This window comes from Phyllopteryx taeniolatus, chromosome 11 (assembly GCF_024500385.1).
Source record: "Phyllopteryx taeniolatus isolate TA_2022b chromosome 11, UOR_Ptae_1.2, whole genome shotgun sequence".
In the NCBI taxonomy this organism is placed as follows: Eukaryota; Metazoa; Chordata; class Actinopteri; order Syngnathiformes; family Syngnathidae; genus Phyllopteryx; species Phyllopteryx taeniolatus.
Window position 1 is genome coordinate 14,232,112 of NC_084512.1, and position 15,211 is coordinate 14,247,322.

At 38.9% G+C, this 15,211-nt stretch overlaps 1 protein-coding gene across 7 annotated transcripts in view; it reads right to left on the bottom strand.

Moving 5' to 3' along the window:
• Window positions 1-318: 318 nt before the first annotated feature.
• LOC133485892 (collagen alpha-1(XIX) chain-like) overlaps window positions 319-15,211 on the bottom strand; it is a 150,872-nt gene continuing 135,979 nt past the window's right edge. For 6 of the 7 annotated variants that reach the window (XM_061790269.1, XM_061790272.1, XM_061790273.1 and 3 more), the window contains 2 exons: window positions 8,980-9,057; window positions 319-4,066 (listed from right to left, as the gene is read on the bottom strand). In XM_061790269.1, the coding sequence (XP_061646253.1) occupies window positions 3,888-4,066; window positions 8,980-9,057 (257 nt within the window). In that variant the 3' untranslated portion in view covers window positions 319-3,887. Of the gene's footprint in view, window positions 4,067-8,979; window positions 9,058-11,029; window positions 12,418-15,211 lie in introns of those variants that run through there. The other variant, XM_061790274.1, reaches the window with a different exon arrangement.

Here is a 15,211-nt window from a genome sequence, read left to right on the forward strand (position 1 = left end):
AAAAAATAAATACATAAAATACATTTATCCATCCATCCAATTCCTTTACCGCTTATCCTCACTAGGGGTGCTGGAGCCTATCCCAGCTATCTTCGGCCGGGAGGCAAGGTACATTGAACATATAATTAAAATAAAATATAACAGATTAAACAAATATAAAATTTATATCATAAAATGTGTTAAATCTAATTCAATTTGAAATATTAGTATGGAGATAATTTTTTTATTTAAATTTATTACCAAACCCCCATTTTGAAACATTAAATGAACTTTTAAGTCAAGTCGCTTAGGGCAGGAAATACAACAAGATGCTACAAATTAAAGCACTGAATAACATTTATTGCACACAAGTAAGGTAAATATCAGTTCAGATCAAGAAAATGCTGCAAAGAATCATGTCAAAGAGAACTTCTGCTCATGGTAACCACATACAAATTAAACTCACTAAACAAGATTTTGTGTGAAAACATCAAAATTAAAAATTCCCAAATTGCTAATCACATGTCGAACAGAGTGAGGTAGATACTGAGGCAAATAAAAATGAGGACAAAAGGACACTCAGTTCGACACCAGTTTATAAACTGAGTTACTCAGAGAGCAGCAGGCAGACATTTTAATTTAATTTCTGAGAGAGCATGATGAGATGCTGATCCATACTCCCCTCATGACTAGTTTACTCACAAGATTAAATGACATTATATGTGGTTACAGAATACCTTTCCGTTTGGGGGATAGAAAAGAAAATATCACTCATGACAAGATAAGCAGTTGATTCAAATGTGCCAATAAATGATACAACAACAAATACACACTTTTGTGTTTGCGCTCCCTTTACAGTTAAATAGATTTGCACTAAAATGCTGTTGTGACATCAGGATGCACTTTTTAGTCCTCCCTCTCAGCCAATTGAAATCACATTAATATTAAGGGTACACACATGAGAACCTCTCATCAGTTAGAACAGAGGGAAAACAGGAATTTCAGATTACTCTTCATGCCGTCAGAATTCGATCAAGGTCCGTTTTATTGTCTCAGAGGGGAGCCCATTAAGAGGAACATGATGAAAAAAAACAAAAACAAAAAAACCCACAAGCCAGTTGAAAGCCCATTGCACAAAGTCCTCCTTTTACCTTGGACATTTTCACTCATGTCCAGCAGGGGTCTCTTTAGACTCATGAATGAAGATTTCAAATATTCTAAGACCCACTTGCGTTATACAACCCAGTTGACCAAACAGGCATGCTGTAAGAACAAAACAAAAAAATATATATATAAATGTCTGGGATGTGATGCGAAACGATGGTTGACTTGGAAGAAAGAGGAAAAGAAACAGGATTAAAGAATATGAATGAGGAGGAGAGTCGGTTAGAAACTCATAGTCTCAACACTTGTACAATATTAAACACGACAGAACACATTAGAAATTAATTTAAATTTCAATTAATATATTATTTTAATGAAGTGTAAATTTGTAATAGATTCCTGGTACTCTCTGCTGTTGAGTCTGCGGAGCCACTGAGTGAAGAAATACGGTAATATACAGTAGACTACAGACCGATTGACAGTATTATAAAATTAGCATAATGGCTGCTTGACTCAAAGCGTACAATCAATCAGCACATGAAAACAAGTTTAGAAAAGAGCAAATAAATAAATCAATATTTTCCAGTCTTAAGACGATGACATGAAAGAAAAAAAAAAAGAACCTGGATCTTAGTGTCAACAATGTCAAGTAGAGGTGTGAGTACAATTCACAAACACATTTAGCGTTGTGTTCCGATTACTTTGGCGCCGTTGAAAAGCAAAATATACAAATAGACCAGAGGAATCATCATCATCCGTTTAAATCAACAAAGGCACACAAAGCAGCAACCTTTCTAATAGTGTTCGACTGAGAACCTTAACACATCGTTAAAATGATAACTTGCTTGTGTAATTACATCATCAGGTCCCATTACAAGCCCCATTACCCAGAAACAAAATGCATATCCAAAAAGACTCGTCAGTCAGAGTAATATACAACAGAGCATTTACACATCAAGGCAAGCGTAAGATTAAAGTGTATGAAGGAACGGAAGGGACACCGTAATAAATAAATAAAATTACTACGATAAAGTTGTATTATTGAAAATGTTAACTAAATTGCAATATTACACAAATAATAGTTCAAGTCATCATTTTTTTAGAAAAGCACTGAAATAGAGAGAAAAGTCAGACACTGAAGTCAATATTTTATGAGAACTGAGTTGTAATTTTACTATAATAAAGCCATATTGTTGAAAGAAACAGAATTTTACAATAAAGTTGAAATGTTAAAGGAAGGATAGAACAGTATATTAAAGTCATCATCTTATTAGAGTATAGAAGTTTGTTTACTACAATAAAGTTTAAATAGTCTATTATTGGATGATAACATGTTATGAGAACAAAGTTACAGTACAATGTAAGAAAAGCTGTGATGTACTAGAAAAAAGAAAAAAATATGGAGCAAAGTAGTAATTTGCCTGAAAATAAAGTGTTAATATTACAGTACGAGCGTAACCGTATAGATGCTTAAAATGAGGTCTGCTGTAATATCACAAAATGTTAAAATATTCTGACTAAAATAATGACGTTGTTAAATTACAAGAAAAAAATTCAAAATGACAAATTAGTCGTATCACGAGAACAGAAGATAAAAGTTATTTTACGAGAGAAAGGTTGTCAACTTCCTGCTCATAATATGAAGACTTTATATGAAGGCTTTATTATCATTACTACAACTTAAAAAATGCAACGTCACTCATTACAACTTTATTCTTGTAATAATACAGCTTTATTTGTGTACGTGTATTAATTTTTTTTAATGATTTTGAGTGTTGAACCTTTGTGGCCCTAAAATATGTCATAGAGGTGACACCAACCGTATGATTTCTTTTTTAAAGTACAACTTATTAATTTCTTTGTGTATAACTAACTCTGCCCTCAATGTTTCCCCCCTGTTTTTCTGTACACCCAGTTGCCATGGCAAAGCTAATTAAAGACTAATGTTGTACCAGTAAATGGGAAGACATATTTAGTTTTTTTTTTATTATCATGCACGATGCAAATCACTAAACCTAAGCTACACCACACGGATACATAAATGGGTTAATCCACATTCCAGAAAAAAACGACTTATTTTAATACATTCTTTAAGATCTCACCACAAAAATAACTCTATATTAGACACAGTGGATGCACTTTGGTTATACATGAGGCGCTGGATTCTTTTTTTCAAAGAGATTTTGTTTTCATTTTAGATGTTTGTTCCGTCTCTCTCTCTCGCAATCAGTATCAGTATATTATTTAAATGTGTTAGGCCACCCCCGGGCTCTGCAGTAGTCTGATAACGAGGAGTTCCACAGGGCGACGGCTCAACGCGAAGACCACTGCACAAAGTCGACAGAAGAGCTCCTAATTCTCTCAAAGGCGCACATGAAACAAACATTCAGCTAATCTCGTTCGTCGTCGTCTTTCGAACACATACGTGCACAAACACGCGTGCACAAACACACGCACAATGTACCTTCTGCTAGCACGACGGCTTATCTGAATGAGAACAGAAGGGTGGATAGGCGTGCCAATTAAGGAGGCAAACACATAATTAAGATCATGTTATTCCGACGGGGCTGAAAGTGACTAAACAAAGTCATTTCACAGCCTTGAGAGATGTAATGAGAGTTGACAAGGAATGCATTACATCACAGCAGGGAAGAGGGGCGGGCGAAAACACGACCTAACACAAAAGTACAGCTTTGCAAAAAAATAAAAAACAATAATAATTTAAAAAATATTGCATTCAAAACAAGCCCATTAGCAATGTCACAAAAAGTGTTGGTTGGACAGACCCAGTGCGGGACCACCAATCACGCTGTCCCTCCTTTCCTACTGCGGACAGCGTCTGGCTGCACTAGTGAGCTCGGAGCAGGACGGCTGGAGGCCGCGCTGTGCTCAAACGGATGACAGTCTCCTGGGTCGCACATCCCTGCAGGTCCACGGGGCCCCGGAGAGCCAGGAGGACCCTGAGAAGTTGCACCAGGAAGGCCTTGACAAAGGCAAAAAAAGGAGGGATGTCATTACTGGGGTCCGCAAGCCACAGTTCCAGTGCCGCATTGAGCGCTTTCATCCTTTTGCTGTGGCTCCCTGTGGCTTTGGAAAATAAATTAGTATTTAATTCAAATTTGAATTAGTTCTTTTGTTTTTCAATTGTAGTTCTAAACTTTAAGATTATGGTGCCCTGGTAATATTAAAGTTTTTTTTTTGTTTTTTTTGTCGTTCAAAATATGCGTCACAAACGTTGACGTGCGACACCTGGTGCCAAGATTTGAGCTATTCGACTCCCGGTAGAAAAGCCATGGATAAATCCAAGAAAAGAAAAGTTCCTGGACAAAACAGAATGTTTAATGCTACTTGCTACATAAACTATATTAAAAAAAAACATCGCTCACACCGCATAGACGACAATAGGTGTGAAAATGAAGACGACGTCAGTTGTCTCACTGTATCGACGCAGGACAGAGGCTCAGTGATGACATAACACAGAAGCAGATGGCATTTTTGGTTCGTTGAAGGTGGATAATTTAAATTTGGCTTTGTTTTCATATATATGAGGAGGACTCCAATCCATCCATCCATCCATTTTCAACATCGCTTATCCTGGTTAGGGTCGCGGGGCGCTGGAGCCTATCCCAGCTGACTTCGGGCGAAACCTGGACTACACCCTGAAATGGTCGCCAGTCAGTCGCAGGGCACGAGGACTCCAATAGCCATTGACAATTTTATTTGAAAGTAAGCTTCAACCAAGCATCTTTTTTCAAAGTTCAAAATGTTTTTATTACATGCAGAAATAAAATGTCCCATTCTCTGCAGCAGTTCATTGATTTCATAAATTCAGCACACTATATATATTTTTTCTACATACATGTAGAAAAAAAAAATATATGCAGTGTTATACACACTTTAGATGTCAAAAGAGTTTTGTGGCTCCCGGTGGTTTTTGTTTGTTTATGTGGGAGACGGTCCAAATGGCTGTTTGAGTATTTAAGGTTGCCAACCCCTGTGCTAACCCCTCGGCAACCCTGCAGCCCCAGCGTAACAAGCGTGCCACGAATTTTCCTTAACTTCTGTTCAAAATTAGTTATCCATCGTAAAAATGATCCTAATCAGATCCAGGGGCAATTATGTAATATGATGGCGTGATTATTAGGGTTCCCACACAGAACATATTAGGTTAAGGACAAGAAGTGCAACTGCTTGCTGCACTAGCCACATGGCTAGTCTGTAAACAAACACACTGCAGCTCAGCTTCTGGCTAGCAAGATGTCATGGCTCGAGACATGCTTTTGGAATTTCATCTTGCGATGCGTTTATGAAACGCCATTCTTCTATTTAGTCAAATGATTATCTTTATTTGGATTCATTAGTCTTAAAGCGAGGTTCTCAGCAGTCATGACAGTAGAAATCTTTCCCCATGAATAATTTGATCATAGCAGATATTCATATCCCATGTTGCTAAGCAACAGCGTCTCATGGAAATGCAATCCAAATAGCTCTTTGTATTTCGCAATGCATACGTTATATAGAGCACAGACACTCATGCAAGGTCCGGGTGTGGCTACCCTCTCTCTTACAGAGCATGGATTAGTGTAAGCCTTCAATTACAGCATCCATCTCATAAGCAGGCTGATCACATCATATCACAGGGAGTTGGCACAAAACGAGAATCACACATCTTGCCGTGTCCTCCCCCCATCCCCGAAAACACAACTTGGCCTTTTCATCAACCCTGCCATCCATCTCCTGCCTAACGGCTCACACCACACTGTCTTCAGCTTTGCGCTTATTATCCTGTCACTATTCGCACAATTTAAACGTAGAGTGGAACAGTCCCGAGGTCATACAATTTGTAGTTCAAACAAAATATCCAGGAACAATATGCAGTTGTTTTACATTTTACATTTGTTGCAATACTTTTACAAGCTCTTTGAGACCATGTATCACCAGGAATCTTTGAGTGGATGAGTGCGTCAGGGAGACTGGGGCCACTGGAAGGAAGAAGAGGATTGCGAGGATGATGGCTGACATTGAGAGAAACGCCACTTGGATGCTTTCTGTGGACAAATTAAATTAGCATCTTTCCAACAACTATCTGCCAATTAAAATCAAACTGTGACTCTCTGGTTCCAAAACCAAGTCCTTACAGATGAGCAACCATATTTTGTAACTTTAAGCCGGTGTTCAAAATGGACCCTGCAGTTGGATATATTTAGAGGCAGTAAAACAAAATCAACTAAGCCAAACAATCAATGAAGAAAAAAAATCATGAAATTTACTTTTATCAAAAGGTAGTTGGCTCGGGTTACATTTTTTAAAATTTCAAAGTACTTCACTAATGTGTGTGATGAGAGGTTACGCCTTGTCGGAGGTCAGCGCAACGTCAATGCTCTTGTGTTACTATCCTGTTAGTCATGTGATAATACTGCGACTGACTGCCGACCAGAAGAGGATCGACCCCACCAATCACCAAAGTCAGGCTCAACTGTGAGTCTAATGAGGACAAGCGCTAAGGAGAATGGATTGATGGATGGATAACGTGATAATGGGAATGGAATACAATATACATGATTCCCAGTCTGACAGAGGGAAGCAGAGGTGATCAGCTACATCACTTCACAAAGTTGGCCATCTCTTGTTCCCTTTTAAGTAACTTCAGTCTCATTGACTTGATTCTTGTAAGCTTGCTGTGCATGCATTACCCTGGAGAGCTCGCCTTCCAACAGCTGTCCTTTCAAAAGGGAGCAAGAGGCAGGCTTGCTTTCCCCCCCACATAAATTGCACACCTCCGTGGATGAGATGAACGGCATTAAGGTCAGTAATAACTCTGCCGTCACAAGCTGAAAATCAAAGAGGCTTTGCCCACGTCTGCACCGGTCTGGGCGTCACCACACCCGACTTCGATCCTGTCCAATTGAAGCATTCGCTTCATAAGTTGCGCAATAGTTTCGCAAGGAGATTTCTCTATATGCGGAAGAGGACACAGTGATCCTGCGTGACTGGAGCATTGAACATAAGCGGGTACCCTTATTAAATACAGAATGAGCTGTGAAAACTGCTGGCGACTTTAATATGTCTGCAGACCTCATCACTATCCCCTCCAACGATCGTTCACCCCCCACCACCCCCCAAGTCCCATGGCTGCCCATAGGCCAGTATGTGGGATGATTTAAAAAACATGATAATAATAATGATCATAATAATAATAATTAGTTCAATGATTTTATACAATGATTAAGAGGGTTGGAGGCCTGTTGTCGAAATGCTGTACACTGTCATCCACCACACATGTCCAAGGAGCTTGCATGTCTGTCTGTCTGCATGTGTCCAGAACAAATTGAACAAAATCACGTTAGCTCATCTGCGCCAAAACTTAGACGTGGTCCCAGTAGACATAAGTTTAGATGGACTCTCTGACACCAAAACCTCACTCTTCCAATCTCCAAGGGCACACCCTTGCTTAGAGAGTCTTGCGTGTGCACGAAAATCAAGATGTGCCAGTTTTTACAAAACCAGCTGACTTTAGTTCCATAAAGTTACATGGGTCGTTAACATTTTTATTTAAATACACCATCTAATTATCTTTGTTTTATGTGTCAGTTGAGAGTGTGAGAACAGGCGCTCTGGTATACTTTAAAAAGTGAGTTTTAATAAGTTAGTGTCGTTTACTAAGTTCAAATATGTTTAAAGTGTGTGAGAGGGGTAAAACAAAATATACAGGTATTTATTTTAATATGGTCTCGCTATAGAGCACATTTTTACCTGTTGCGGGTGGGTCTGGAAAATATGCCCCACGATAAACGGGGGTACACTATAACAAGGCAAGGAGTTGTGTTTCTAGCCACTTGAAAAATATAATTATCGATATTTATCCTCATTTGAACTCTCATGGAAATGGCTCCAGTATGTTCCTCAGCTAAACGCATTGTAGAATCGTGCGTGTGCGTTATTCATCAAAGGGTTGCTGCTGACAACAGCTCAGTGTTGATGAAAGTGGTGGGGCTGAATCAACACACAATTGATTGAAAGATTGCCAACATTACAAAGCTATGGGTCGCGGCAGAGTTCATACCTTTGGATACTGTGTTAATAAAAGCATTGGATTCTACAATTCTGGGAAGACTTCCTCCAAGATATTGGAGTGTTTGTGGGAATTTGTGCCCATTCATCCACAAGGACATTTGTTGCTGTTGGACCTGAGAAGTGCAAGTTCATTCCAAACGTGTTTAATGAGGTTGTGGCCTCTGAAGTTTCTCCATTCCTAACCCATTGATAGCATGCCTTTATGGACTTTGCTTTGTATACTCAAGGACAAAAAAAGTCTTGATAAGAGGATAAATTAAGATTCAGGGACTCTATCTAACCCCTGAAATGTTAGTCATAAAAGCCATTCATACAATTTCAACTGAACAGGCCTAGAATTCACAGAGTAAGTAAATTTAATTGAGACGCCGATTACTTTAGTGCACACGTGTCAAACTAGTGGCCCGGGGGCCAGATCCGGCCCGCAACATCATTTTATGTGGCCCGCGAAAGCAAATCATGTGTGTCGACTTCATGTTTCTTGTGAAAATACCAAAATTGGTGTCTTGTATAATGTTGAGATATTGCAAGCATTTTATGTTACAATCACCTTTTTGGAATAAATGTTAGAATAGTTGAACAGTTTTTATTGGCCTCTGATTTTAAAACTAGGTATCCATCCATTTGTTGTGTTTATGTCATTATATGAGACAATATTTTATATGGGTTCACAGTCATATCGACCCTCCGAGGGAAGCCATAACTACAATGTGGCCCCTGCTTTAGTATATAAACATGTCTTGCTTGCGCAACAAAAACTGGCAAACACTGATATATTGTAGCGTATATGAAGAGTTTCCACAAGCTATTTTCTGGTCTTACCTGGTGCTCCCATGGGTCCTGGATCACCCGGTAGGCCCAGACCAACCTGACCTCTTTCTCCTTTCTGCCCCCTGTAGCCTGTGTAAGAAAATCCAAAGTCTCATTGTACAAATAGCTGAAATGCTGACTGTGTAGTGTCATGTGTGCATGAAGAATGTATACAGTTAGTAATGTTAGCACAAATGCCACAACAAGGTCTTATCCAAGGAGATTCAAGGTGGCGATACACTTCTCACACCTTCACATCCGTCCAGGGAATTATGCGAATTAACTCCTGGATGCTATAAATAACACCAAAGTGACGGCAATGTCAAACAGCAGCTCTGTGATTATTTTGAGTGAAGCAGCTTTGCAAGTTGACATCCAAACAGGCGACACTGTTCCCACTGTCGGTCCCATACCTTGAATAATAAAAGACATACCGACATGCCGTCAAAAAGTGGAAATCATCAAAGGAACCATCTGTGCATTAGTCGACGACAGCGACACAGGCGCACAGCTTTCAAGATTCCACAACAGAGCAGAGGCTGATCAGATTGGAAAACGATCAAAGGCGGATTCACTCAACAAACACAATTAGAGCAACCCTTTCTAGGGATTAAATAAATATATTTGCAATTACTGGGCGAAGACAGGTAAAATTAAATGCTCTCTGAATCACAGATGACAAAACAAGTAGTTAGGTAGTCAAGCACAAGCTCACGCTGAAAAATGTTCTCACAAGAAGTTAGGAGCAAATCCTACAAAAGGTTGAGCACTTTAATACATAAAACATTAACTTTATGTAATATTAACCCTATCAATCGTACAGTATATTGTATACTGTAGTTGTATGTCAGTGGCAGTGTTGGATAAACATAATATTTTTGTTTTGAGCTAACAACATTGGAGGTGTTTGAGGTGCATGTTCTAAGGAACCTTCCTTCAACACACTCCAGAGACCTTCAAGGTGTTAATGACATTTGAAACTAAGCTTTTTCAAGTAACCATCTCAAAAATGTCTGCATATTGTACCAAATTTACTCCTTCACAAGGAGTTTTACCATGTAAAGGAGCAAGTGTGGTGTAGCAAAACACCCTCAAACTCGGAGGTGCTGAACCTATGGCCCACCAGGTAATTCCCCCTTAGTGGCACTGTTATAAAAAGCCCCAAAACATTTAAGACACAAATGATAATAATTTATAATAACAAACATTAGCTTGATCTTCCCATTATGCCCCTCCCTCAATTTAGTTTGACCCTAGGAGGACTTAATTTAAAAAAACTGAAATGGTCCCTGATAGGAAACAGGTTTCCCACCTTCCCTCTATAACGCCATGCACAGTTGTTCATTCTTTACACTTCCCAAGCAACGAGCATGTGAGAATGTGTGAATATTCCCCCCAAGAGGCCCTTGACGTAATGGAGACAGGACCAGCAGTAGCATGGTGTGCATCTTGTGAGCACTGACAGGAGCATCAAGCATTGCGCTGCCTGGCCCAAAGGACAAACGCTTCAACGCTTATGTGTCACAGAAAACCTCAGAAAAAGGTCTTGCGATCGCTCTGAAAGTGAGCGTGAATGAGAGAAAGCGGTTTGGGGGCGCTTCGTTGCAATAATGAAACTACTTTTCAGCACTCACAAAGCCTGGGGGATTTCATTCAGGTGGAGGAGACACTCTGCAGGAGAGAATACTCCAAACCTTAAGCAAAAAGAAATACTGTGAAATGCATTTCAGTTGATTGCTGCTCTTTGATTTAGCCAAAATTGACATTGTGTGTCCATATTTGGCTGGAAAAAAATGGCTTTGACTGACACTAATGGACAAAATATGTTAGTAACAAAAAATGTGCTGTTACAGGGTGGAATTCAAGGTTAATTGATTGGTTGCAGTTCTGCACATTTGCACAAGGCATAAATCTATTTAATCTATTAGCATCTATTTATTTTTTCTTTGCCTTACCAAAAGAAAAAAAAGTATTTCTTTGAACACAATTGAAGAATACAAATTGTGGGACCAATCACCAGTACAGTAAATTCTATATTGTGCAAATTAAAATCATAAAACACAGATTGAGTCAGTATAAAGGGACATAACAAATACTCTAATACAAAATGATGTTAAAACAACAAAATGTAGAATTATAGTTGACTCTCCAAAGTTGAACAACCCAAGTGGTACAGTTTGGAGTTCAACAAAAGTTTTTGGGAAAAATATGCATGCATGTATGTCATTCTTGTGAGACTTTCACTCAGTGAGCATCTAAAGGATTAACTCATTAAGTGGGAGTGGCTTGTATTTTTTTGTGACGCCAAGACAAAAAGGTACCTGTGATGACAAAGCAGAAAAGTGTAATGATAATCATTCATTTATCCATTTTGTGTCTATCAGTAATCTGGATGACAAGTTTGACTTTATTTCATTGTGCAGTGATTAACTTCTTTTTATACTTTTACAGCAGTGAGGAATGATCAAATGTTACAAAAAGTAGAACAAGTTGGACGTTAACTTGCATCACATAACACATCATGTTCGACGTTGGAGGTTCCACTGCATTTAAATGAGTGGTTACAAAAAGGGATGGTGTAGAATGATTTAAAAACACAAAACAAAAAGAAAAAAATCTAAATTGTGGATTTTAAAATGAAAGAAAATAAATGGATGACATTCAGCATGCATCCATATGGCAAACAGACGGTGCCCATTAGAAATCAAACTAAAGACAAAAAGAGAAAAGGGACTGTACATTTAACAGAAGGCTTATTTTTCATCATAAACAATTCATTTTGGCAGAGAGGAGGAAAAGGCAAATTGGATGTTCCAGAGGAGCACAGTCTCCAGCGGAGGATGACGAGAAATAATGAGGAAATATTACCCCCCCAAACTCTCTCCCAAGATGTGTAGTCAACAAAGAAAGCATTAGGAAGTTGTTGAATTTTTGATTTATCAAGGGAGATAACGTTCCTCTTCATTCTCAGTAAATATTTATTGCAAAGCTGCATTAAGACCACCCTATAAAACACTCTCTTGCACAGCATAGAAAATAAAACAAGCAACCAAAAATACAGGAACTGTGTAACGGGAGGCATCAACACAGCACACATATTTATAGTGTGGTTTTTAGTTGCCTACATTAACTGTATTATTCATGAATGGGAGCAGCAGCATTTCATATAATAGCTGTGTAAACATGTTATGGTTGTTGTGAGGTAGATGCAAAGCTCAGAGACAACACAGTTGGAAGAATAAAGCTTGGGCAGTGGGATTCCTAACAGTCCACCACCCTCTTTCCTGACTCTTCCCCCCTGGATTGAGGTAGCAATATTTAGACCATTTTCTTGTGTGCACTGATAAAACTCTTATTCACAGTCAATTCTTCATTTGTCTTCATATTTCCCAGACAGCCGCCGCGCACCACACACTCCTGGCCTTTTTCCTCTGCTGCCCGCCCCTCAGTCTAAAGAGAAAACACCCATGAATCCCGACAAAAATAAAACGGTATCTTTCTTTTTCTTCATTGCCGGCCTGCTGCAGATCTAAATTTAATCGCTCAATCGACCATGTGTTAGTCTTTCGTCATATAATAAAATACATCTACAAATAGAGGCTACTGAAGATCACCTCAGTATGGAGTTCTTGTGTGGTGGAAGTATGAACATGATGACGACGATGACAAAATAGTGTAGTGCATTAATGCAGCCTACATTTACATACGTTACTCACTGGCCACAGCATTACGTACACCTGCACAGTCAAAATGAGAACCAATACAGTACATAGATGTGTGGGGCAATACTATTCCACCCCAGCCTTGTAGATGAAAGTAAAAGGCATGGGTGACAACTGAAACCCACAACAAGCATTTTCCACTCCAGGTCCATCTGCTGCATCTGGTGAGTTACTGCCCCACTTGGGCCAAATGCAAGCGAGCGACAAAAGGCACTAATAAATTCCTCAATCTATACCAAAATGTAATAGGTTCTTCCGTGGTTCATGCACTAAACGTCAACAAGGTTTGCTGGAAATCATTTATTTGATTTAGTGACTACTGACTCAATAACTAACTTTTTGCAGTAGTGTATCATTGCATTGTACTGTGAAGTATCCCTTACACTATATTGCCAAAAGTGTTTTGCTAACCTGTCTTGACACATATGATTTTGAGTGATATCCCATTGTAAATCCATATGGTTTAATATGATGTTGGTCTACCCTTTGCAGCTGCAACAGCTTCGACTCTTGCAGGAAGTCTATTGTACACCAAATTCTCTCATCTATGTCTTTATGGACCTTGCTTTGTGCACTGGTGCACAGACATGTTGAAACAGGAAGGGGTAATCCCCAAACTGTTTGACTGTCCAAAATCTCTTACTGTCCTAAAGCATTCAGAGTTCATTGCACTGGAGCACAGGGGCTAATATTTTTGACATTTTCAACAATATGGGAGCAGTTTGGAGATGGCTCCTTCCTGTTCCAACATGACTGTGCACCAGTGCACAAATCAAGGTTCATAAAGACATGGATGAGAGAGAGTTTGATGCGGATGAACTTGACTGGCCTGCAAAATCCTGGCCTCAACCCTATAGAACAGTTTTGGGTAAATTAAAGCGGAAACTGAGGGCCAAACCTTCTCGTCCATCATCAGTGTGTAACCTCACAAATGCGCTTCTGGAAAAATGGTCATAAATTCCCATAAACACACCCCTAAACCTTGTGGAAATCCTTTCCAAAATAATTTAAGATGTTATAATTGCAGAGGGTGGAGCGATGTCATGTTAAACCCCATGGATTAAGAATGGGATATCACTTAAATTCATATCTACGTCAAGGTAGGTGAGAAAATGCTTTGGGAATATAGTGTATATTGTTCCTGTCAAGACCAAAACATTAGGAACATCTCTAAGGACTATGCAGTGTAGTTCTACAACAGTGCAAACTACAGTACAACCACAATAATATTTTTTTAAAATATGATTTAGGTCTCAAATCGTCCTGGGTTATGCTGGTATAACTAATGTTGGGGCCAGTGAGAGTACTTAAACAATGTGAATGTGCAAACAACAAAACAAAAATAAACAATATGCATTGATGCATTGTAATAATTGTCTATGATGCATTTGTCCCGCTAGAAAAACTGCGTCAGCGAAATAATCTGGTTTAATTGAAGTACTACTGGTGTACACAGGGAGCTACCCCCATGAAAAGTGGTTAAGAAAGTATCAAAACTTTGCACTCTCCACCAGTGAGCAGCTCAACTCATTCCAAGATTTAAAAAAAAAAAGCACACCTTTCCCCCCCTCATTGTTAAATGTGTGTTTTAAAACTATAAACAGGGATAGCACAATATTAAAATAAATCTGTACAGTACTAAATAGCACATCACTATTCTTTGCATTGCATCGTATCATACTGTCATAAAAGTCACAACGGATATTAATCGAAATGCAAATGTACTGTGCTACTGGCAGTGCAGTGAGATACTAATCGTATTGACCGCAGTCAAGGGGATGCACATCCCTACTAGATAAAGTAGACAAGGATTAATAAAATTTCAGTGGGTAGTTTTAAGTAGGCTTTACACGATCAGGATTTTTGGGGCCCATCACCGAGTTTAAAAAAACGATAACCGATCACCGATCCAATCACAAGATGGAGCAATGTGTCTATTTAAATGACCTGTTCATTTACTGTATATACTGTATGTACTTAATTACTAAAAAAATTATATTTACAATAAATAATATATCTTTGTTCATCTATTTATGCCAGGGAGGCATAGTGACTCCTTAATGGCAACTTAATGGTCTTCATTAGATGGCAAGAAGTACATACAGTAATTAATGTATCCAATTTTTGTGACATTTTTGTTTGTTGGCGTGCCGTGAGATTTTTCAATTGTAAAATATGTTCCTTGGCTCCAAAAAGGTTGGAAATCACTGTAGTCAGATCATTTATTCTAATCAGTCAGGTCAAACCAACATTACAACATGACAGAAATAATGGGTGCTAACTTACTGTCATTAAATTACTTTATTGTAATTAAATTACTTCACCCACACCGAAACTTTAGAGCATGATTCGACAGAATGGCGGCATGTTTACATACAACCGTTAGCGCTAGCACTAGCTTGCTAGGCTACAAAACGTTTTTGTTGCCTGCTTGCGAGCCGTATCCTATTAAAAGTATGTGAACATACCTCAAGCAAGCCTTAAACGAACGTCCTCTCCTGTCCTGAGCACCGGTGACCACC